This window comes from Cetorhinus maximus, chromosome 1, assembly GCF_964194155.1.
Source record: "Cetorhinus maximus chromosome 1, sCetMax3.hap1.1, whole genome shotgun sequence".
Taxonomy (NCBI): Eukaryota; Metazoa; Chordata; class Chondrichthyes; order Lamniformes; family Cetorhinidae; genus Cetorhinus; species Cetorhinus maximus.
Window position 1 is genome coordinate 202,669,463 of NC_135879.1, and position 24,895 is coordinate 202,694,357.

Genomic DNA, 24,895 nt, shown 5'->3' on the forward strand with positions numbered 1-24,895 from the left:
TGATCCCAGCTGAGATGGTGATAGGCTTCCAAGATGTCAAATAAGCCTAGTGATAACACTGTCAGGATATAAAACTTCTAAATCAGTGGGTTGCAAGGAGAATGAAAGAAGGTATTGGTTAAAAAAAAAGGCAGAGGTGCAGTAAGGAGTATTGTCATTTTTAAAACACAACGAAGTTACTATGATTGGAAATACACTGAATACACTGCTTCAAAGGATAGGAGAAGCAGGTTCAAAAGTAACTTATAATGGAAATTAGACAAATACTCGAAGGAGAGAAAATCTCATTGAAGCGTATAAAATTCTGGACAGGCTGGATGCAGGATGATGTTTGCTCTCACTGGGGGTCTAAAACAAGGGGTCACAGTTTCAGGATACGGAATAGGCCATTTAGGACTGAGATGAGAAATTTCTTCACTCAGAGGGTGGTGAACCTGTAGAATTCTCTACCACAGAAGGCTCTGGAGGCCAAGTCACTGAATATATTTAAGAAGGAAATAGATTTCTAGAATCTAAAGGCATCAAGGGGTATGGGGAGAAAGCGGGAGTATGGCGTTGAGATAGAAGATTGGCCATGATCATATGGAATGGTGGAGAAGGCTCGTAGGCCAAATGACCTACTCCTGCTCCTATTTTCTATGTTTCCAAGAAAGAACCCATTACTGTTACTGTCAGAGTTATGGATGATTGGGTCAAGTTTAATTGGCAGAAGCTAAATCTGAAGTAGTTTTTAAGGTGTCACCTATACTCATATTATTTCACAGCTTCGTACTGTGCAGCATTTATAATTTCAAAAATATTGCATCAATAAGGGAGCAGACCTGAGCTAAGATTGATTGTAGTTTGAGAGCTCACTGTAATATCATCATGAGACGACAGAATACTGAGGACAATAATTCACAGTAGCATGCAATAAGGGAATTATTTTGTAGATCTAAACCTTTAAAAATCACCTGTGCAGCCTCAGCTGCAGTATTCTGCTTCATTCTGGGTGTCACACTTTTGAAAGGATGTCAATGCCTTGGCAAAGATGCAGAGCAGTTGTGTGGACAGACTAGAGAAACTGGGATTGTTCTCCTTAGAACAAAGAAGGTGATGGGGAGCTTTAATGGAGATGTTCAAAATCATGAAACATTTAGATAGAGTACATTAGGAGAAACTGTTTCCAGTGGGTTGGTTGCCAGAGGACACAGACTTAAGGTAATTGGTTTAAAAAAATGACAGAGGTGAGATGAGGAGAATTGTTATTTGTAAAACACAACTAAGTTACTATGATTTAAAATACACTGCCTCAAAGGTTGGTAGAAGCAGATTCAACAGTAACTTCTTTAATCATTCTTGGGATGTGGGTGTTGCAGGCAAAGTCAGCATTTATTGCTCATCCCTAGTTGCCCTTGAGAAGGTGTTGGTGAGCTGCCTTCTTGAACCGCTGCAGTCCATGTGGTGTGGGTACACCCACAGTGCTGTTAAGGAGGGAGTTCCAGGACTTTTACCCAGTGACAGTGAAGGAAGGGCAATATATTTCCAAGTCAGGATGGTGAGTGGCTTGGAGGGGAACTTCCAGGTGCTGACGTTTCCATCTATCTGCTGCCCTTATCCTTCTAATGGTAGCGGTCAGGGTTTGGAAGATGCTCTCTAAGGAGCCTTGCAGTGCATCTTATAGATGGTACACACTGCTGCCACTGTTCATCGGCAGTAGAGGGAGAGAATATGATGTGGAGGACATGCCAATTAAACAGGCTGCCTTGTCCTGGATGGTGTCAAGCTTCTTGAGTGTTGTGGGAGCTGCAATCATCCAGGCAAGTGGAGAATATTCCATCACACTCCTGACTTGTGCCTTGTAGATGGTGGACAGGCTTTGAGGAGTTAGGAGGTGAGTTGCACACTGCAGGATTCCTAGCATCTGACCTGCTCTTGTAGCCACAGTATTTATATGGCTAGTCCAGTTCAGTTTCTGGTCAATGGTAACCCCCAGGATGTTGATAGTGGGAGATTCAATGATGGTAATGCCATTGAATGTCATGGACCGATGGTTGGATTCTCTCTTGTTGGAGATGGTCATTACCTGACACTTGTGTGGCACAAATGTTACTTGCCACTTGTCAGCCCAAGCCTGGATATTGTCCAGGTCTTGCTGCATTTGGACATGGACTGCGTCAGTATCTGAGGCGTCACAAATGGTGCTGAACATTGTGCAATCATCAGTGAACATCCCCACTTCTGAACTTATGATGGAAGGAAAGTCATTGATGAAGCAGCTAAGGATGTTTGGGCCTAGGACACTATCCTGAGGAACTCCTGCTGTGATGTCCTGAACTGAGATGATTGACCTTCAACTACCACAACCATCTTCCTTTGTGCTGGGTATGACTCCAACCAGTGGAGAGTTTTCCCGAGTCCCTTTGACTCCAGTTTTGCAAAAGCTCCTTGACGCCACACTCGGCCAAATACTGCCTTGATGTCAGGGGCAGTCACTGTCACCTCACCTCTGGAGTTCAGCTCTTTTATCCATGTTTGAAACAGGCTGAGGTCAGGGACTGAGTGACCCTGGTGTAACCCAAACTGAGCGTCAGTGAGCAGGTTATTGCTAAGCAAGTGCCGCTTCAGTTTCCCTGGGACCAGCTGCCATTGGAATAGGCAACTTTTTCCACAGAGGTGGGCAGACAATCAAGGCACCAATTAAGGGCAATTTCCTCACAGTAAGGGAAATTTCATGTGGCCCCTAGCTGTGTTGTGAGCCAGGCAACACTGTGGCGGCAGACTCTAGTTGAGTGATGGAGGCCCATTGAAGGCTAAATGAAATGGTTGTATAAGGGGACCACAAGACTCCCAATAGTGGCCACAGGCTCCTTCACAGTTTTGGGCCTTCTTCTTTGTACCTGAATATGAAGCCGTTCATAAGTGCTGAGGCACCCCCTAGTTCTCCCTCTTTGTCAACAGTGCTCCCCTGTCCCAGTTGGGCTGCCAGCTGGACACTGCTGCAGGCTCTCCCACCTTCTTGTTTCACCCACCATCCTTAATTGGATGGCGAACATCTCACGTAAAGAATCACCAGCTAGCAGGCTGTCAAGAAGCGTGGGCTTGGGACACACAAACATCTGGCTCCTGACACCCAACAAAAAATTCTGCCCCGTGATTCAGAGAAAAAATATAGCAGATATGACATTTTTCTTTCGTGGTCACACGAAATAATCAACAATTGGCAGCCTGTTTTATAAATATCCAATCACTTTTTGACTTGAATTTGGAATTCTCAAACTGGCAGTGAGATTTGAACTTGCACTCTCTGAATTATTCATCCATTAACATAACCCCTACACTATCCTATCCTCTATTGTCTTTCACTGTTGAAGTACTGGACTTCAGAGCATCAGGTTCATTCTGATCAGAAGTCCACACGAGTCCTGCTGATATCAGCATAGCTCTTTAAAAGAAACTTCCCTTCAACTGCAGTTTCAAATTCCCAACTGTATAGCTTTGGCCCTCCCCATTCATTAACCACAGAAATTCTTCAGCTAACAATGTGATCCCCAGTAAAACCTTATTGCTCCTATTATGCCCTCATTCATCAATTCTATCCTCTCCCTGTCACTGTCTCACACTGAACCAAACTGTTCACAAACTACTTCAGCTGGAAGTGAGCTGTTCCAACCTATATGCTAAACATTGCTTAAAATACCTACATCCACCTCTGTACCATTATCCTCTCCATCCCATCTCAGGCCTTTTTTGTCACTGAAACTTCCTTTGTCATCTCCAGACTAGACTACTTCAATGTCCTACCTGCTGGCCTCCCATCATCCAAAAATTTTAGCCATCCAAAATTTTACTGCTCTTATCCTGACCCACTCAGTCCCACTCACCTCTCTGCCCTGTCCTGCCTGCACCCTCCCTGCCCTCCCACCACCCCTATTTCCTTTGCCCATTATTGGTGGCCATGCTCTCAGCCACCTTAGTCTCACGCAAGGAATTACCTTTCTAAATCATTCTGCATCTCCAGCTCCTTCTCATCCATTAAGTCTTTCCTTAAAACTCATCTTTTTGACCAGTTTCAAGCAACCCTCCTAATACTTCCAACTTTGGTTTAACATCCCAATTATTTCTGATCATGCCTCTGTGTAATGCCTTGGAATATTTTTCTACATTAAAGGCACTATTGTCAGTGTGAGCTTTGGCTCAGTTGGCAGCACCCTTGCCTCTTAGTCAGAAGGTTGTGAGTTCAACTTCAACTCCAGGACTTCAGTACAAAATCTAGGTAGGTGTTCCAGTGCATTGTTGAGGGAGTGCTGCACTGTCGGAGGTGCAGATAAGGCATTTCAGATAAGGCATTAAACTGAAGCCCCACCTGACCTCTCAGGATGTAAAAGATCCCATTGCACTATTTCCAGCGGGGTTATCCCCAGTGTTCCAGCCATTATTTACCCCTCAATCGACACCACAAAAATATATTCTCTGGTCACTATCCACATTGAGGTTTGTGGGAGCATGCTGTGTGCAAGTGTTTCCTGCATTACAATAGTGACTATACTTTAAAAGTACCTCATTTGTTGTAAAGTGCTTTGGGACATGGAAGTCATGAAAGGCACTATATAAACATAAGTCTTTCTTTTGCATAAATGCAAGATGTTGTTTCAAGCTTTTTTTGGTTTGTTTCAAATTACCATCATGTGCAACTAATTTAAAATACTCAACCTTGTTCTTAAATCCCTCCATGACCTTGTCTCTCCCTATCTTCAATAGCACCTTCCAAACCCGTAACCTCTAATCATCTAGAAGGCCAAGGGTAGCAGATGCATTGGAACATCACCGCCTGCAAGCTCCTCTCCAAGTCACACACCATCCTGTCTTGTAAGTATATCGCCGTGCCTTCATTATCACTGGGTCAAAATCCTGGAATTCCGTCCCCAACAGCACCCTGGGTCTACCCACCCACACCATGACTGCATGAGTTCCAGAAGATGGCTCATCACCCCCTTCTCAAGGGCAACTAGGATGAACAATAAATGCCAGCCTTGCCAGGCATGCTCGTCAATGAACGAATAAAAAAATCTGTAATTCCTTGCAGACCTACAACTCTCTGAGATCTCTGGGTTCCTCCAATTCCAGCCTCTTGTGCATCCTTGATTTTAATCGCCCTACCACTGCCAGCCATGCCTACATCTGCTTAGGCCCTAATTTAGAATTTCCTCCCGAAGCCTTTCTGCATTTCAACCTCTCTCTCTCTTCTTTAAGACACTGCTTAAAACCTACCTTCTTTTGGTCAACAGGCTTAATGACTTTTTTACGTGGCTCAGTGTCAAGTTTTGTTTCATATTGTTCCTGTGACACAGCTTCAGATGTTTAACTATGTTAAAGATGTTATATAAATGCAAGTTGTTTTGCAAGGTTCTTTCTGAAATCTTTACATTTTTCACAGATATGGAGAAATTATATTCAGGAAAGGCTTTAATCAGTTTAAATTTAAGGAAGGCAAAAGAAAACAGGAAATTAAAGCAAGTTTTCTTTAAGTAAGAGGGTGATCAAATCATGAAAGCACTTTACTAGCAAGATGGTGGATGAGCAATCCATGGCAGAGTTTAAAAAAAAAGAGGGACTGGATAACTAATTCCTATTCGGAAGTTTAAAGGATTACTCTTGAACTGGTTAACGAAGCTGATAGGAGGTTCGGAAGGGTAAAGTGAATAAAGCAAATGGCTTTTTTACTCAAGAGTTTGCTAAGTTACTATACATTCAGGGAGGGGAGGTGTTCCTTCAAACTCTCATTCCACAATTACAATTTAATTTAAAAGCCTGAATTACCAGTGGTCCTCAAACCTTTACGTGCAGTAACAACTTGGGTGGGTCAAAAGAATCCACGGACCACCCATCGATCCCACCCATTCACTTTTGCTTGCTACCATGAAAAAATTAATCAGGATCAATAGGGAAAATGGAGCTGCTTCTGATGAGACACCAATGAGGTGATATCTCGTCCCAAGCTTGAGAGTTTCAGTCTCATTTCAGCTCCATGTTCACCCAATTCCTCTTCGTTTTCAGGCCCAAATGTGTTGAAAATCCAATAACACAGCTGTATGTTGTAATATAAATCTTGCTTATAAAACAACACTATTGTTGCTCACAGTTGTGACCACTCTTGCCGAGCCGATCTGGCTGTGTGACGTCACGTGAGTGGTAGGGATGAGGATTCAGGCCTGTTCTCTCGTATGGCCTCAGCTATGGCATTGCATGTCAATAACTTGCATTTGGACCAGCCCGCGGAAGGCCCTCACGGAATATTGGTGGTCCACTCACCACGCCTTGGAGAACCACTGACCTAAACTATGTCTTTTAACATGTCTTTTAAAAACCAGCATCATGTCTCTTTCATGGCCATCTGCACTGAAAATTGATTCAGTTCTAAGCCTCCTTATTTATAATCTGAGAACCCAAAGCCCCAGAATCCTACTCTTCTTCTTCAAACCCTTATCGATTCAACAATGTACTACTTTAAAATCTCTGCTTTTATAACTATACATAACATTTAAATATGATCTTATATAAAAAAATGCACAGGATTAAAATAACCTGTTTTAATTTAGATAATATAAAGTACCTTCTTCACAACTCCCAGCTGATCCAACCACAGACTTTCAATGCATAAATATACTTTGCAGTCATCACCTAGTTCAAAATATAATCTTAAATTCAATTACTATAGATTTTTTAATTGTTCAGCTTACTAATCATTATTCTTAAGGAGCATGTATAATACCCTTTACAGATTAATAGTTTGTTGAAGATTACATTATAATTAAACATTTTAATCTAGGTTTAGCTGTGGCAAAAGCAATAACTCTTATGATTAAAATGTATACATCTCATTAGGTCTAATTCAACGTTTTAAAATTATTTTGTTTAAATAACAAGCGTAGATGACACCACGCATAACAAGAGATAATTAGATGTCTGATTTGAAGGAGTCAGCATCAGCTTGTTTTGGATAATAACGATCTGAGTCAGAAGGTTGTCAGTGCAACAAAAAATAACCGCTTTTGCATCTTGAGTATGCTTTTTTTCTTTGCTGCCATACAAATAAAGTTCAAAACCAGATTCACTCACAGATGAAGCCCCAACATAATATCAAACAAGGGAAAAAAGACTTTATGATCTGGTTCAGGCATCAACAAAGAGGACCATTCCTTGGAATTCAATTCAAATACAAGTATCTGGTGGGTTTTGTTTGTATACCCGATTGGTGACCTTTTTTTGTGCTTAACAAATATGTATTCAAACTTGCTTCGTCCTCATCATATTGAAGTTCTTCTCAGGGCTATCTTGGAAAATTAGGTTGTCAGTCTGAAGCTACCAAAGATAGATTTATAGGCAACAAGGTTAACATTTAAATTTACATTCAATGCATCATGCTCAACGATTTGTCATTTCCAGTAATTTGAAGATGAGTAGTTCAACTTGGAACTACTGTAAAATCTTCACTGTGCCATTGTTGTTGCTCACTTATCTAACTGTTGATTAATAAATTTGTTTGGCAGTTATAATAAAATTTATAGTGTTGTTAAGTGTTTAAACTATCACCTCCGAAGCCAGGGATGATCACAAATGCACGGTGTAACTGGAATGCCAAAATATTCAAGCTTAGTGTCTTAGACCACTTTCATAACTGAGACCACACTCCCTATAGCCCAAAGTATGATTTTACCTGCACAATAGCTCAATCATTTGCAGTTTTCCCAAGGATCAAATGGAAACCCTTAAGAAAAGATAATTAGATCATGAACTAATCAAACTTCATATCCTTAACAACTTATATTTTTGTAACACACACAAAGAATGTTTACTTCCACCTTCCACCTCTGTCTCAGCTCCTTCTGCTATTATCATCAAACAACTGTCATCTCCAGACTCAACAAGCTGAATTTTCATTCCTGGGTCCTGATCCAGCTGTTGGGAGGAAATTCAGGTCAGAATCCACAAATGTCAGCGCCAGGCTCCAGAGAATGATTTTGAAGGAGGAGGTTAATTAAATGGTTACCTCTGGGAACCTTGTCCAATTAAGTTTGGCAGACAAGCTCCTGAGTCTGGAGGGCCAATAGGAGGCTCTCAAGCACTGTAAATTCAGCAACCCCACCGTCAGAAGTGGGAGCTGCTGAAGTATGTAGGGAGGTGCAACTTCCATTCCTGCAGGGGGTCAGGAAGATTAAGGCCTTCTGATATCAGGGTGAAAGCACCCCACATTAACGACTCCAATGTCTACCTGCTCTGCCACTGGGAGCCATAGTTTCATGGACAGTCTCCAGGTGTGATGGATACCCCTGTGCCAGATGAAAAATTAAGTTGGTAGATTGCCCTTAATTAAGCCCTCAAGGGGCTTAACTGGTTACCTGCCACATTCAAGCAGCTTGCCAATGTACTGGACCCGCTGCCTCTTCCAACCATATTGGAAAGCTGGCATGCCACTCGGGGACATGAAATTGCTACCTCATCCACATCGATTTTGTCTCTTCGGCCAAACGGGAATTCAGCCCAATGACTCCAATACTATTCTTATGGGCCTGTCTTCCTCCACCTTTCATAAATTCCATCTTATTCAAATCAAGTGAATGTTCCAGCATCCAGCCTTGCAAATGCCAAAATGCCACTTATCCTGTTCTGCACTAAATGGCAGTCAGCCATTATCCAATTACATAGCTGACCATATGGTTCCAACCACCAAATGCATCAAATGTAATATCCTCATCAAATATAAAATAAAAACAGAAATGCTGCAAATATTTAGAGGTCAGGCAGCATCTGCACAGAGAGTTAACGTTTCAGGTCAATGGCCTTTCATCAGAACTGGCAAGTGTCATGAAAAGTTAATTCTGTCTCTCTTCAGGGATGCTACCTGATATGCTGAGAATTTCCTTTTTTTTTTATTTCAGATTTCCCACATCTACAGCACTTTGCTTTTGTATTAATATCCTCTATCCTCACCATTGTGGTTGGATTGTTTTAAGGTCTTTTAGCACCCTATTTTCCCCAGTCTTAAATACCCCTCTGCCCCAAACACACCTGTCCTCTGTTTCTGGCTGTTTGTCCAATTCTTCATCCCTTGGTGACAGAGCATCCTTCCACCCATTCTTTGGCATTCCCTTCCTAAACCTCTCTTCCTCTCCACTATCTTCTCCTAAAAATGTTCTCAAAAGCCCAACTCTTCAACCAAAGAAAGGAAGAACTTGCATTTGTGTAGCCCCTTTCCATGAACAAAATGCCCCAAAGCACATGGGTTATTTTTAAAGTGCTGTAATGTAGGGAATTGCAATCAATTTACTCTCAGCAAGGTCCCACAAACAGAAAAGAGATAAATCACCAGGTTATCTAATATTAGTGATGTTGGCTGAGCAATAAATACTACCCAGGGCTAAGCTTCTAATCATTAGAAGCTTGGCCCTGGGTAGTATTTAAGTATCTTAAGTTTAAGAGATTCTTAATCTCTCTCATTTTAATTCATCACTGTTTTCCTCACGGCCATTCATAGACTGCTTTGGAACATTCTTTATATTAAATACTACATAAATACAAGTCGTAGATAGCTAGAAGACCTGGAAACTCAGCTGGCTTCACTGCATAATTTATTTAGTTCACAGTGTTATCAGTCACTCTTAGTATCTCCTCCCTACTTGCATCATTAAGTACTGATGTCAATAAGCAAAAATATCTCCACTAAAAGCGAACAGTAATGAACAGGAAAAAAATCAAAAGGTGGTATCGTAATTCTTTTTAACATTTATTTTAAATTGTCCCTTTGAGTCAATGAAAATAAGGAGAGAAGTAAAACGGGCTGCCGACTATCTTCCGCTTTGCACTATTTCACAAAGTCAATAGCTACCCGACTGTTTTCATTACTGTATATATATCTCAAGCTGCTGCTGCCAACAGGTCTTGGTGTTCTGATTTAGAATTTATTCACCAATGAAATAGCAGTTCCAAGAGCATCCCTTTGCAAGCCCCAGGCTCACCAAATCCACACTGGACTGACTGACAAGTAAGAATGTAAAATATTTGCTTAATTTTTGCGGGCTCGGTCACCAGGGAACGTAGGCAGTGGATCTGAATTTGGACACTCCTACTGCAGTGGAAACACAGTAGAAGTAGTATTCTAAAAAGATGTATCCAAAGGCCTTCTTCATCAGAACCTATCTTGTATCACTGTAAATATGATGTGCCATAATGAAAAATCAAAGGATTAATTTTAAGAAATCATATTAAGTCACATCATATACAGTTTTGTAAGGAGCCAGGCCAACTGAGTACAAAACAATTCAGAGTCCACGCAGCTGACACCAGCTTTAAAATTTTTGTTTATAATTCTCTGTAGAATTTTATTATCCTTCATTAAGACCTTCCCCCTTAAAAATCTATTGCTCTTATTATCTCGGCTTGCATTCCAATGCTTTTTTTGACCAGCCTCCCATTTTCCACCCTCCATAAACTTTGCTGCTCATGATGTATATTTTAACTGGAACTAAGTCCCATTCACTCATCATCCCTTTGCTCACAGAACTAGACTGGCTCATTGTCCACTGTCATCTCGGCTTTAAAATTCTCATTTTTGTTTGCAAATCCTCCATCATCTTGCTCCTCCCGATCACTGTAATCTCCTTCAGCTCAGCAACCCTCCAATACTTTTCCAACTCTAGTCATTGTGCATCCCAACTTTTTCCACTCTGTCACTGGCGGCCATGCATTCATCCATTTAGGCCACAAGCTCCAGAATTCCTTCTCTAAACCTCTCCACCTCTCTCGCTCTCTCTCTCTCTTTCTCTCCTTGCTTAAGACACTGCTTACAACCTACCTCTTTAACCTAGTTTTTAAATCACGTGCCCCAATATCTCCTTTCCTTGCTCGGTGTCAATTTTTGTCTGATTATGCTTCTGAGAAGCACCTTGGGACATTTTTACATTTACATTAAAGGTGTTTTATAAATGCAAGTTGTTGTTGTTGTTGCTGCTGCTACCTGCTGCAGACATAATTAAAGAAGCGTTTTCAGGAAGAACGTTATTCATTGTCCAGGTATATTTAGGAGACCAGACAGGCCATTACTTACAGGAAACATTTGGCTATAGACAGCTAGAGAACAATTACCAACTCACTTAACACAACTTGATTTACCTGTCCTCCTGCTTCTGCAGCATGTTGGAAATGTGTTGCGAGCAAGATCTCATCCAGAAACGTCTCACTGCACTCCAAACACTTCATGCCATGTCGGGAAAGCTTCGACGGATCCTCATCGAGGGGCATTGCTGGGAGAATGGGAGCATTGGCAGGTGCAGAGATCACTGCACTGGGTATGCTCGCAACAGTTTTTGCAACAGCACTTGCAGTGCCACCTGCAGATGTCAAGACCGGCGCAGATATAGTAGTGGCGGAAACAGTATTACTGGAACTGGGAATGATCATCTGGTCTGCAGGAATGGGTTTCATAATGAGGTGGGAGCACTGCATAACCACGCCCTTGTCTTTGTGCCCACGAGCATGTGAAAGAAGGCTGCACTTGTTGAAAAAGACCAAGTTCTTTGCACAGTGGTTGCATGTGACTTCAATCCGCACACTCCTCCGGTCATAATGCTGTGCCAAGCTCTTCTCCAAAGCAAATGAGTCACCACATTCTAAGCATTTGTACCCACGAAGCGGTATAGTGATATTAGCATTAGTTGGAGGATTAAGGTTAGGCGTGTAGATAGGGACTGGATTTACACTGCTCAGCACCTTGTTAAACGTCTCAACCACTGCATTCTGGGAATGGGCCACCACGTGAACTCGAGATACCTTTTTGGCAGGCTGGGTGGAAGCAGCAGTGATTAGTGCCTGCTTTATGGGCTGTTGCGCTTTGGAAAGCACCTGACGGAGTTCAGAAGTCGCTTGGGCAGTTTGAGGCAAAAGGTTAAGGTTAGCGAGGTGGACAGTCTTTGGCACGAGTTTGGCATTTGCAAGGCTGGATGCTGGTACCACCACTGTTTGTTGCTGCATAGCATTGGCAGCCTTCAGGATGGCACTGCTGGCACTCTGAACTGAGGCAGCAGAAATGACGGTGGCTTTGACTGTAGTGTTGTTCGCAAACTTCAGGTTGATCACCTGCGATCCTGCCGTCTTCACAGCAGACACTGGAAGGAAAGCAGTGGCAACAGGTTTAATTGTAACCTGTTTCTGAGCAACTTCAGGAGACATTACTGTATTAGAAGCTGTAACAAGTGCCGATTGCATTGGTGTCGTAGGAGGCGAAGACACAGCAGACTCAGCAGGTGGAGACGACAAAAGTGATGAGACAACCATGGAGTTTGCCTGTTCTGGTCCTCTTCTACCAAGCTCTTGCTCAACATCTGGCATGATTCTGGTCACTGTTCTGGTAATTTCACCAGATGATGTTTTGATGGTCTTGATGCGGACCTTGGGGATTGCAGGCGGTGAGCTTGCAGGAGAGGAAGGGGACCCTTTCATGCTACTTTCACTTGACACGCTCCTGGGGCTATCGGGCTGTTTGATGGCTACTTTCTTCACCACTTCCATTGGGCTCTGAGGGCCCTCTGGAGATTTTTCAGTGACTCTAGGGCTTTCTCTAGATTCTTTTAAAACCGGAGAAGGCCCCCTAGAGACAGGCTGAGGTTCCTTATTGGTATCTGCTGCAGCCTTTTTAGCATTCAAAGCGGCAATTGCTGCAATGCACGAGGAAAGCTTGGAGGAGGACTTAGCCCTAAGATTTGAAGAACAAGTAACATTCACTCCGGTTTTCTCACCACTTTTGCCATCGAGGACTCTGTTATCAAGCTGCTTTTCAGAGGAATTTTTAAAACTCTTTTCAGCATCCTCGTCAGACAATTTCTCATCCACATTGCGGACCTTAAATGTCTCAAGAATCCCTGAATTAACACTGGGGCTTTCACTCTCTCTGTTGCTTTTCAATATCTTACCCTTTTCTTCAGCATCTGGGATGGACACTTCCTGCTTGACCGCGTTCTCCCCTCCTGGCTTCCTCGTCTTCTCACATTCTCGCTCAGCAGTCGGACCCGGAAGTACGTTCGCTTGAAAAACTGGTTGGCTCTCCTCTTTGACATGTGGAGGATCATCAACCTCTATTTTATCATCATCCTCAAACTCTTCCGCACTAGAAATGGGGCTGAACTGGTTAAACGCAGAATCTTTGAGTCCGGTACCAGGGCTATCAATGATCTCGGCTCGCGACAAATCTAGTTTTGCTTCGGTCCCTGGTGGGCCCTCACACCTGACTGACTTACTGTCCGCATCTTTAGAATACCCATCGAGGGTTGTCACGCTGAGGAAGCCATTGTGTAAGCCATTGCCCGAAGAATGATGATTTTCTTTATCTAGGGCTGAGGTTTCCGTCGTCGTGGCCGCAGTCTCGCATGAATCAAGAGTTCGGATGTTTTTTACAATCACACTCACTACCCCATCGGGTGCCGAGGGGACCTGGGCATCCTCATCCACAGGGATGCTCTGTTTCAGTTGCCCTTCATTCTCATCATGCGCAGATTCAATTGCTGCTTTAGGGTCAACCTGCATATCTGGGATGTCAAAAGCAGCAAGCAGGTCATCGAAATCTGGGGTTTTCATATCCCCCATGATCGTCAATTTATAGGTGTGCAAAGCTGCAAGAACAACAAAAAGAGAGTTACACCTTTTGACAGCAATAATGGTTTTCTTGTAATTTACAAACTGACAATTTGACTCCTTTCCCAGGTCAGCTACTTTAATTGGTGAAATTACTATTATGTAAACTAGATACCAATGAGGCAAAATAAAATGCAGGAGGCATGTAAGAACCAATGTCTGAAAAATATCACTTTAACCAGAACCACAGACAATATGAATCTATAAATGCAACTTCAAATGGCAAGTTCTTTTTTTGAGACTAATAATTGTACCTAAGGAGTAAATTTTGGTTTAAGATTCAAATGTTTGCTATTTGAATGTAGGAGTTCGTGCAAAATCCTGTCACAAATGTAGTAACCTCTGAAGAATAAAAAAAGAGAAAAAAAATGTGCATTTATATGGCACCTTTAATGAGCTCAGGATAACCCAAAGCACTACATAGTCAATGGAGTATTTATGGAGTGAAGTCACTGTCGCCATGTTGGGAAATGCAGCAACCAATCTGAACATAGCAAGGAAATAATAAATAACCAGATAATCTGTTTTAGCGATGCTGATTGAGGGATAAATCTTGAGCAGGGCACTGGTTCAAATAGTGTCATGGGATCTTTTACTTCAACCTGAGAAAGCAGACAGGACTTGATCTAACTTTTCAATTGAAAAGTAGAGCTCCTCTAATAGTGCAGCGCTAACTAATTGCTGCACCAAAGTGTTAACCTGGATTATATGCTCAAGACTCAGGAGTGGAACTGAAGAGTTTTGATGTAAAGAAAATCAAGCTTCACTAAAAAGGACAATAATCAGTGATTCAGAAAATACTGCATTATGAAAAGATCAAGAACTTGCACAACCCATAGTGTAATGTTTCACAAAAAAAATGATATGACATTGGAATTACTAACTGGCCTTTTACACACACTCCTTCCACAACCTCCAATAGGAAAGAGATCTATGGAGCAAATATCCACAGCAACAACCACTTATTCAATATTAAATAGGCTAATGCCGCTAGTCATAAATAGAGTTCATATGCCCCCAAAAAAATTACATGAAGGGCTAATGGCGCTGACACCAAGGGGAGGATTTTCCCCCTCGTTGGGCGGGCACAGCAGGCAAGCCCAGGAACAGCTGCGAGACCGACCGCTGCCCACAGTCGGGCTCCGCATGCGATTTCACGCTGGCTGGCCAATGCCAATTAACTAAGAGCCTCAGCGCTGCCGGGGTGGGAGGAGCGTGAGTGCTGAAATGTGTGCATGTGCAGGGGAACACGCACTGATAGCTTCCTGAAGGCATAGAGCTGCCTCAGGGAGCTGACAGGTTTTAATACAAAAATAACGTTTTTACATATGAGATAAACATGTCCCCACATGTGACTCAGTCACATGAAGAGGGACATGTGAAAAAGGATGTTAAAAAAACTTTTATTGTTTTTATGGTAAGTATTGGAAACCTCATCCCACCCATGGATGAGGTTTTGTTAAAAATGCAAAGGCTGCCTGGCCTATTCGCCCGCCCGCCAATCAAACAATTGAGCAGGCAGCGAAAAATGCAGCTCAATTAATTAGTTAAAGGCGTCTTAGTTGTTGGCGGGCACGCTGCCGCCTCTCGTGCGCGCCCGCCGACCAAAGGATCACGAGAGTGCGCGATGACGTCGGGACGCTCACCCAACATCATCGGGCATTATTTCACTCCCGTTCAGATCGAGCGTATGCCCGTCCACGGGATGAAGAATTCTGCCCCAAGCCTTGCACTGCATACAAAATACACAATGCCCTGCTCATCTACATTGGATTAAACGTAATGCAGGCAGAATCACAACTAAAGCACAAATGTTCCCTTCATTTTTGACTAAAAATCATAATTGAACAAGCTGAGGAAATTCAATACGATGTCAGCATGTTACCATTTGATAGAGATAATATCAGCAACAAAGCAGTAATATGTTGCTAGAAATGTGGGGTGAATTCCATGTTACATGTTAAAAAGCAATTCTGACAAAGGAAAACTTATGCTTCCAGATTACTTCTTATCCGACAGTAAAATATTTTCATAAGAAACTCACAATGAAGATTATCTCTCAAAACCAACACTTAGACGCATAAACGCGAACCATCGATCCTTTCAAAGTTCCATTCAAAACCATCATCTCCAATCGTGGACAACCTCAACTCCTTTCACTTAGCAAAAAATAACTCCGATTTTTAAAAAAAAATTTCCTTTTCTTTTGTCAGGCATAGTTAACTCTCTGCAAGTATTTCAAGTAAACATTCTGGTGGAGGGTGAATATGGGTTACCCGGGCAGCAGCAGGGAGGTGTGACCTGTCAGCGAGGGATCCTGTCAACTCAGTGAAATTGCATCAACCGTGCAGCAACAAGAGGATGCTACTCTTTGGATGGAGGCACCCTCATTTCAGGCGAATATATAGTAAAACATGTATTAGTAGGAAAGTGACAAGTACTTTATTGTAATCAAATGCACATTAACCTCAGCAGCTGAAGAACTGTACCATTCTAATGAGTGTTCGGTCGTTTTATTACATAGAACAATTAGTTGCTGCAGCTTTACTGCAAGGTCAAACTTTAAATCCAGTGCATCGCTTATTTGTAGGCTTAAAAACATTTAGGACAATGAACCTGTCTGTGTGTTCATATAAGAAAAATTATTTACATTACTGATTGTTAGAATCTGGAATTCCCTCCACACACCATTGCTGAATTAGTGTCCATGAATCCTTTTTAAAGGTCAGTTGCTTTGAAGAGAGCAACATGAAGAGAGTATGGGGAATGAGCAACAGCAACAACTTATATTTCTATAGTGCCTTTCATGTAAATGACACATCCCAAGGCACTTCACAGAAGCATCATACAACAAGGTATGACAGCAAATCACGCAAGGAAAATTAGGTCAGATGACCAAAAGCTTGGGCAAAGAGGTGGGCTTTAAGGGATGTCTTAAAGGAGGAAAGCGAGTTAGCAAGGCGGAAAGGTGTGGGGAGGGAGTTTCAGAACTTGAAAGCCTAGGCAACTCAAGGCGCGACCACCAATGGTGGAGCGATTAAAATCAGGAATGCACAGGAAGACAGAGTTAGAGGAGTGCAGATATCTCAGAGCTTTGTGAGGCTGGAGGAGAGATTACAGAGATAGGGAGGGGTGAAGCCATGGAGGGGCTTGAAAACAAGGGTGATCATTTTAAAATCAAGACAGTACATGACCAACCAGGAGCCAATGTAGGTCAGCGAGCTACCAGGTTGATAGGAGAATGGGGCTTGCTGTGTGTTAAGACAAAGATGAGCAGGAGGATGGAATTAGGCTAGTTGCTAACATGGAGAAAAGCAGTATCCTATGTTTGATGAGTGAAACAGCCATTCCTGAAGTGTAACATTCTAATATTGATGTGGCCTGATGAGTTTTCATTCAATAAGTTAAATCTTTTTTTAAAAAAAGGCATTTTTTGCCTCTGTACAATATACAGGTAGATTTTCTATGACATTGCTCACAGATTTACAAAAAAACAATCAAGTATATAAATATATTTCAGCTTGTCCCCTACCACAGTTAAGTAAATTTGTCAGTCATTATGTAATTATTAGAAGGGGACAAGTCAGATGATCAGAAATATATAGAATGTATCAGAATGCAAGATTAGAAACACTGCATCTGCACGTATATCCCGTCTACAAAGCTAACTTCTGTTGTCACAGTTTTGTCACAACTTTTACAAATATGAATTCCCAAGTCCACATTAATAATGGAAACTATTCATGTAAATTTATCATTCATCCATGGCTGATCCCTCCTGAGCTGGTTTTGCAGAGCTGCTGGCCTCTCATTGGCCTGTAGCCCTCAGGAGTTGGATTTCTGCCCTACCAAAGCCTTAATCAAGTGGAAGGCCCAATGTTAACCAGGTAAGGGCCTGATTACCTGATAATTGCATCCGGCCTTTTGGAGGGAAGCAACACAGGGTTCCCACTGGTCTTGAATACACTGCCGGAAAGGGTGATGGAAGTGGATTCAATAGTAACTTTCAAGAGGGAAATGGATAAAGACTTGAAGGGAAAATATGCAGGGTTCTGGGGGATGGGACTAATTCAATAGGCCAGCAAAGGAGATGGGCCAAATGGTCTCCTTCTATGCTGTATGATTATATGATTAAGATGCTGTGCAGAGGCTCACTTAATATCCTTACGATAATTGTGCAGGGCATTGATGAGACCACACCTGGAGTACTGTGTGCAGTTTTCATCTCCTTACCTAAGGAATGGCATACTTGCCCTGGAGGGAGTACAAAACAGGTTCAATAGATTGGTTCTAGGGGTGAGGGGATTGTCCTGTGAGGAAAATTGAGTAGAATTGGCTATATTCCCTGGAGTTTAGAAGGATGAAAGGTGAATTCTTAAGGGGCTTGAAACCCTGGATGCTGAGAAAATATTTCCGCTAGCTGTGGAATCTAGAACACAGTCTCAGAATAAGCAGCCAGCCATTTCAGACAGATGAGGTCAAATTTCTACACTCTTAAGGGTGTGAACCTTTGGAATTCTCTATCCCAGCAAGTTGTGGATGAACAGTCATTGCGCATATTCAAGACAGGGGTCGATAGATTACAGGGTACTAGGGTGTTAGTGAAGTAGAATTGAGGTGGAAAATCTACCATGATCTTACTGAATGACGAAGCAGGCTTGAAGGCCTGCTAATGGCCTACTGCTGCTTTAATTTCTTATGTTCTTATGTAGATCCTATGTCATGTGACTGTTGCTGAGGCTCTGTTTCAGCCTTCTTAAAAATCCTTGTGACGAAGGGGAGGAATGTCTCTCATTACAGTTGTCTTCCACTTCGCTGCATCAAAATACTTGTGCCGGCTCCATTAAATTCCTTATGCACAGCATGACAGGGTTGTGTGGCAGCTCCACTGCTACTCTCATTTACAACCTTGTGTCATTGTCCGGAGGTTCCGTTGGCAACCTCATGCTAATCTTTTAAGTGCTCAAGTACCTTTCAATCTATCCAACTCTAAAATGTAGCAGGTTCCTTGCTGGCAACATCACTTTTATTTTATTTTTAAAAAAATATTCTATGTATCTCAAACCATTTTAAAAGTTGAATATGCTATCACTCAAACCTTAAATTGGTGATTTGACACTTTGCTCAAACATGCTATTAAAATGCTTCTTACTCACAAGTTTTGAAATCCGTCAATGCTATGACATCCCCGAATATTAAATGAGACTACACTTTAAGCAGCTTGGCTATTCTGCCTTCAATTGGCACAGTGCCACATCATTATGCATTTCCATCAAAAGTTATAATTTACACCATAAAATTTCTTTACCAGTCAATATGGATCCAACTAATCAAAATTTGATCAGGGAAAACATTCCAGCAATAACATTGGTAAATAAACCTTAATCAGTCTGTATTTGTAGTATATATCCCCAAGCATTTTGACAAAAAGGGATTTTGAGATGAGTAATGGTCAGATCAAGCATCTTGAATCCGAATGCATTGTGTAGTGTGATGCTGAGCAGCACAAAGTGGAAAGTTTGATCCTTTTTCAGGGGTGGAAGAACTACAATTAGACTCAGCACTGCTAGAAACAAGAGAGAGAGAAAAAAGCTAACTTCTCCAATCTATACACATAATCGTGCTAAATGGGATCGATTTTGAACTGATCTAGCAGCTCAAGACTGGGCATCCATGAGGGGCTGTGGGCCATCAGCAGCAGCAGAATAGTTCTCAAATACAATCAGTAACCTCATGGACCAGCATATCCTCCACTCTACCATTATCATCAAACCAGGGGATCAGCCCTGGTTCAATGAAGAGTGCAGGAGGGCATGACAGGATTAGCACCAGGCATACCTAAAAATGAGGTGTCAACCTGGTGAAGCTACAACTTGCATGCCAAACAGCATAAGCAGCTATGGGAAGGTGGTGGCGAAGTCGTATTGCCGCTAGACTGGTATGCCAGAGACCCGGGGTAATGCTGTGGGGGCCCGGGTTTTAATCTCATCACGGCAGATGGGGAAATTTGAATTCAATAAAAAAAAATTCTGGAATTAAAAGTCTGACGATGAACATGAAGCCATTGTCAAAACCCATCTGGTTCACTAATGTCCTTTAGGAAATCTGCTGTCCTTACCTGGTCTGGCCTACATGTGACTCCAGACCCATGGCAATGTGGTTGACTCTTTCTGAACAAGCGCTATTAGGGATGGACAATAAATGCTGTCTAGCGAGCAACGCCCACAACCCATGAATGAATACAAATAAAGCAGCAAGTGATAGACAGAGTTAAGCGATCCCACAGCCAACGGGTCAGATCTAAGCTCTGCAATCCTACCACATCCAGTAGAGAACTGTGGTGGACAATTAAACATCTCACTGGAGGAGGAGGCTTCACAAATATCCCCATCCTCAATGATGGAGCAGCCCAGCACAGCAGTGCAAAAGATAAGGCTACAATCGTCAGCCAGAAGTGCCAGCAGATGATCTATCATGGCCTCCTCCGGTGGTCCCCAGCATCACAGCCAATTGGTCTTCAGCCAATTCGATTCACTCCATACATCAAGAAACAGCTGATGGCACTGGACAGTGCAAAGGCTATGGGCCCTGACAATATTCCGGCAATAGTACTTCTGCTCCAGAATTTGTCACGCCCCTAGCAAAGCTGTTCCGGTACAGCTACAATACTGGCATCTACCTGGTTATGTGGAAAATTGCCCAGGTATGTCCTGTACACAAAAAGCATTCCAACCCGGCCAATTACCGTCCCATCAGTCCACTCTCCATCATCAGTAAAGTAATGAAAGAGGTCATCAACAGTGCTATCAAGCGGCTCTTGCTTAGCAATAGTTTGCTCACTGCCCAGTTTGGGTTCCGCCAAGGCCACTCTGCTCTTGACCTCATGATAGCCTTGGTTCAAACATGGACAAAAGAGCTGAACTCCCGAGGTGAGGTGAGAGTGACTGCGTTTGACCGTGTGGCATCAAGGAGCCCTAGCAAAACTGGAATCAATGGGAATCAGAGGGAAAACTCTCCACTGGTTGGAGTCATACCTAGCACAAAGGAAGATGGTTGTGGTTGTTGGAGGTCAATCATCTCAGCTCCAGGACATCACTGCAGGAGTTCCTCAGGGTAGTGTCCTCAGCCCAACCATCTTCAGCTGCTTCATCAATGATCTTACTTTCATCATAAGGTCAGAAGTGGGGATGTTCGCTGAATATTGTACAATGGTCAGCAACATTCACGACTCCTCAGATACTGAAGCAGTCCATGACCAAACGCAGCAAGGCCTGGACAATATCCAGGCTTCGGCTGACAAGTGGCAAGTAACATTTGCGCCACACAAGTGACAGGCAGTGATCGTCTCCAACAAGAGAGAATCTAACCATCCGCCCTTGACGTCCAATGGCATTACCATCACTTAATCCCCGCTAGCAACATCCTGGCTATTACCATTGACCAGAAACTGAGCTGGACTAGCCATAGGGGGAGGAGGTTGCATAGTGGTATTATCACTGGACCAGTATTTCAGAGACCCAAGGTACTTCTCTGGGGCCCAGGTTTGAATCTCACCATGGCACCATGAATTAAAAGTCTGATAATGACCACGAAACCATTGTCGATTGTTGTAAAAACCCATCTGGTTCACTAATGTCCTTTAGGCAAGGAAATCTGCTGTCATTACCTGGTCTGGCCTACATGTGACTCCAGGCCCATCGCAATGTGGTTGATGCATTAAAAACAAATGCCTTCTGAACAAGGGCAATTAGAGATGGGCAATAAATGCTGGCCTAGCCAGCGCTGTCCACATCCCATGAATGAATTAAAAAATATATAAATACTGTGGCTACAAGAGCAGGTATCCTGTGATGAGTAACTCACTTCCTGACTCCCCAAAGCATGTCCACCAAGGCACAAGTGTGATGTAATACTCCCCACTTGCCTGGATGAGTGCAGCTCCACAACACTCAAGAAGCTTGACAACATCCAGGACAAAATAGCCCACTTAATTGGCACCACATTCACAAACATTTGCCACCAACCGACGCACAGTAGCAGCAGTGTGTACCATCTACAAGATGCACTGTACTCAGGCTCCTTAGACAGCACCTTCCAAACCCACAACCATTACCATCTAGAAGGACAAGGCCGGCAGATAGATGGGAACACCACTACCTGGAAATTCCCCACCAAGTCACTCACCATCCTGACTTGGAAATACATCGCCGTTCCTTTATTGTCGCTGGGGCAAAATCCTGGAACTCCCTTTCTAACATGTGGGTTACAGTGGGTGTACCTACACCACATGGACTGCAGCAGTTCAAAAAAGCAGCTCACCACCACCTTCTCAAGGGCAAGTAGGGATGGGCAATAAATGTTGGCCCAGCCAGCGAAGCCCATGTCCCATGAATAAACAAAACAAAAACTGGTACAATTCTAGTTAAACTTCTCTGCAACCTTTGAATATGCTTTCTTTGCTTTTGTGCTCAAGGGGCCAGATTTCTCCAGCCCTAATCGGGCTGGAGCAGAGGTGGCCCAGTACAAAAAATGGCCACCATGTCACATGGTTGGAAGTCCCAGCTCTGTTTTCAACCTCCCTGATATTCCTGAGGGCCAGAGGAAGCCCTCAGAACTGGCCCACAGCCATTATCACAGCATAGAGACTCACTCATTCACTTTTCCAATTCAGGGTGGCAGGGAGTCGGAGCCTATCCCAACAGGCAATGGGTGCTAGGCAGGGTATACCCAGGACAAGGCATCAGTCCATCGCAGGGCAAGGACACTTGCACACACGCGCACGCACACACACACACACAATTTACTGTAGCCAATCCACTTGGGGCAAAAGGTGAGATGAAACCCCTGCACCCAGAGGAAACCCACACAGACATAGAGAGAACGTGCAAACTCCACACAGACAGAGGTCAGGATCGAACCCAGGTCCCTGGAGCTGTGAGGCAGCAGCGCTAACCACTGCGCCACCCATGCCACCTGGCAAATAAACTCATTGAGGGCTTATTAAAAGCTGGTGTCCCACAATTTTCTGGAACAGGATCTGCAGTTTAGCAGCTGTCTGTGTCAACCCTGATGCATGAAGGTGAGGACTGTGTCTGAGGCAAGTCATGGAGGTGGGGGGAGTTTACACTGGTAAGTAAAATGTTTCTCAAAGTTTAAAAGGTTTAATTTGAAGTAAGTTGCAGTAGCCCAGCACAGGTCAGGGGAGGAATCAGCATTAAGAACTTTTCCAGTTCAGGGGGTTGTCACCCTCCTGGCATCGCACAGCTATCGGAGAAGTGGGCATGGCTGTCAGACTTCACATGAGCACCAGGAAAGTTGCAGCTGGAAATGGATGCTGCACCCTCAGAAATCGAGGTGACGAGAATGAGGAGCACCAGCCAGCACCAGAATGGCAGAGCGCCGGGATTCAGGAGGGAGATGAAGGGCATGAGGGAGGAGACACTATGCTAAGCACAGGATCTCCAGGCAGAGACAAAGATACCTGGTCATGATAGATCATGAACTCTCTCCTCCATCCCCACCCCCTTTCCGATTTTTCCCCTCCTTTTTGTTTTTTCCAATAATTTATATAGATTTTTCTTTTCCCACCTATTTCCATTATTTTTAAATGTATTTCCATCCATTGTTTTATCTCTACCTTTTAGCCTTTTTCGATTCCTTCACCCCACCCCACCTTGCTCATCCTGCTTTCTACCCTTAATTAGCACATTCCTTTAGATAATATCACCACCTTCAACACCTCTTTGTCCTTTTGTCTGTGACATCTTTTGGTTATCACTGGCCCTCTATCCAGCTCTTCTTGTCCCACCACCCCCCACCGCCCCCGCCTTAAACCAGCTTATATTTCACCCCTTTTCTATTTTTCCTTAGTTCTGTTGAAGAGTCATGCAGACTCAAAACGTTAACTGTGTTCCTCGCCACAGATGCTGCCAGACCTGCTGAGTTTTTCCAGGTATTTTTGTTTTTGTCAAAAATACCTGGAGCTGACTGAGAGTCAGTGCCAAAGGACTCTGTGACTCTCTCGGGAGTTGGTCACAGATATACGTTCCCTCGTCAGTTTGGAACTCTGCTGCATCTCACAGGTGGCTGCACACTGGTGCATTACCCAAGTGACAGACGCCTCCTTCACCAAGGCTGGACAACACATCAGGATGATACGTGGTGGGGGAATTGCAGCTCAGAGGGCACTAGGTCTGGTGCCTGCTGCCCTGCAATACCTTCCTGCAAGGATCACGGTCATTGTGGTGGTCTCCATAACATCGCCCTCTTGAGAGGTGTGAACATTGAGGTACTGCATAGGCTCAGCTCATTGAAGGAAGAGCAGGAGGTAAGAGAGGTGGAGGAATTGGAGGCAGAGAGAAATGATGCTGAACACAGCGGTGTCCCTGCTGCACAATAAGGTGACATCCCCCTGCCATCCTCCAGGATGAGAACCTCTCTCCACTCCCTCATGGGTGTCAGACCAGCGCCATGTCTTTTCCCTGTGGTGCAGTGGCAAGCTTTGGCACAAACTGTCTCCCTCAGGACCACCAGCAGCCTCGGTGATGACTGCTTTGAGTGTCTGAAACCCGCCCCCATACCTACCCCCACCAGCTTAAATTGGACAGGAAATCTGTCTCTATATCAAATAAGGGCTCGCCCGCGTGAAAATCCAGTTTTCCACCAGAGGTGGGTTTCTGACACAGCAACCGCCCAGGCCCCTGTTTTCTGTCTGCAAGAAGGAAATCCAGCCCTAGGTCTCTGTTTTTAACAACTAGTCACTGTTCAGTCTCACAAGTAAAGGCATGGCCACTTGAACAACATAGCAGAGATTCAGAGGCACCCATGAAACCTTCCCCCTAATAGTGACCTCTTTCAAATCAGAAGGAAGACAGAAACCAAAGTGAGAACATTGGAGGGAAAAAAAGCTTTTGTTTTTGTGATAGAACATCTTTGCCTAAACAGATACAGTTAGTGTACATCAAGAGAGGACTAGTTTGTGAAGAAAAAAGTTATATTCTTTATGTTTCTAAAAACATTAATGTTGACACTTTGAAGGACATCTTCTGCATATGCACTTTCAGTGGATATAGAGATTAGCAATTGGCAGTTATTTGCTTTGGTAGTTCATTTCCTGCTCATACAAAATAATACTCTCTCCAAAGTAGAGGCCTTCCTCAATGTGGGACCAGGTCATTATATTTATTACAAACTTAAATATGGAGGCTTCTTATATTTATTCAACACTTAATTT

General features: G+C 43.3%; 1 protein-coding gene across 8 annotated transcripts in view; it reads right to left on the reverse strand.

The window, feature by feature from the left end:
• The window catches only part of znf532 (zinc finger protein 532), a 174,266-nt gene that overhangs the window by 76,151 nt on the left and 73,220 nt on the right, over positions 1-24,895 (reverse strand). For 7 of the 8 annotated variants that reach the window (XR_013577939.1, XM_078551793.1, XM_078551811.1 and 4 more), the window contains one exon: positions 11,149-13,640. Coding sequence is in view for 7 of the 8 variants with exons in the window: in XM_078551793.1 (XP_078407919.1) it covers positions 11,149-13,614 (2,466 nt within the window). In the remaining variant the exon portion in view is untranslated. The remainder of the gene's footprint in view (positions 1-11,148; positions 13,641-24,895) is intronic. The other variant, XM_078551833.1, reaches the window with a different exon arrangement.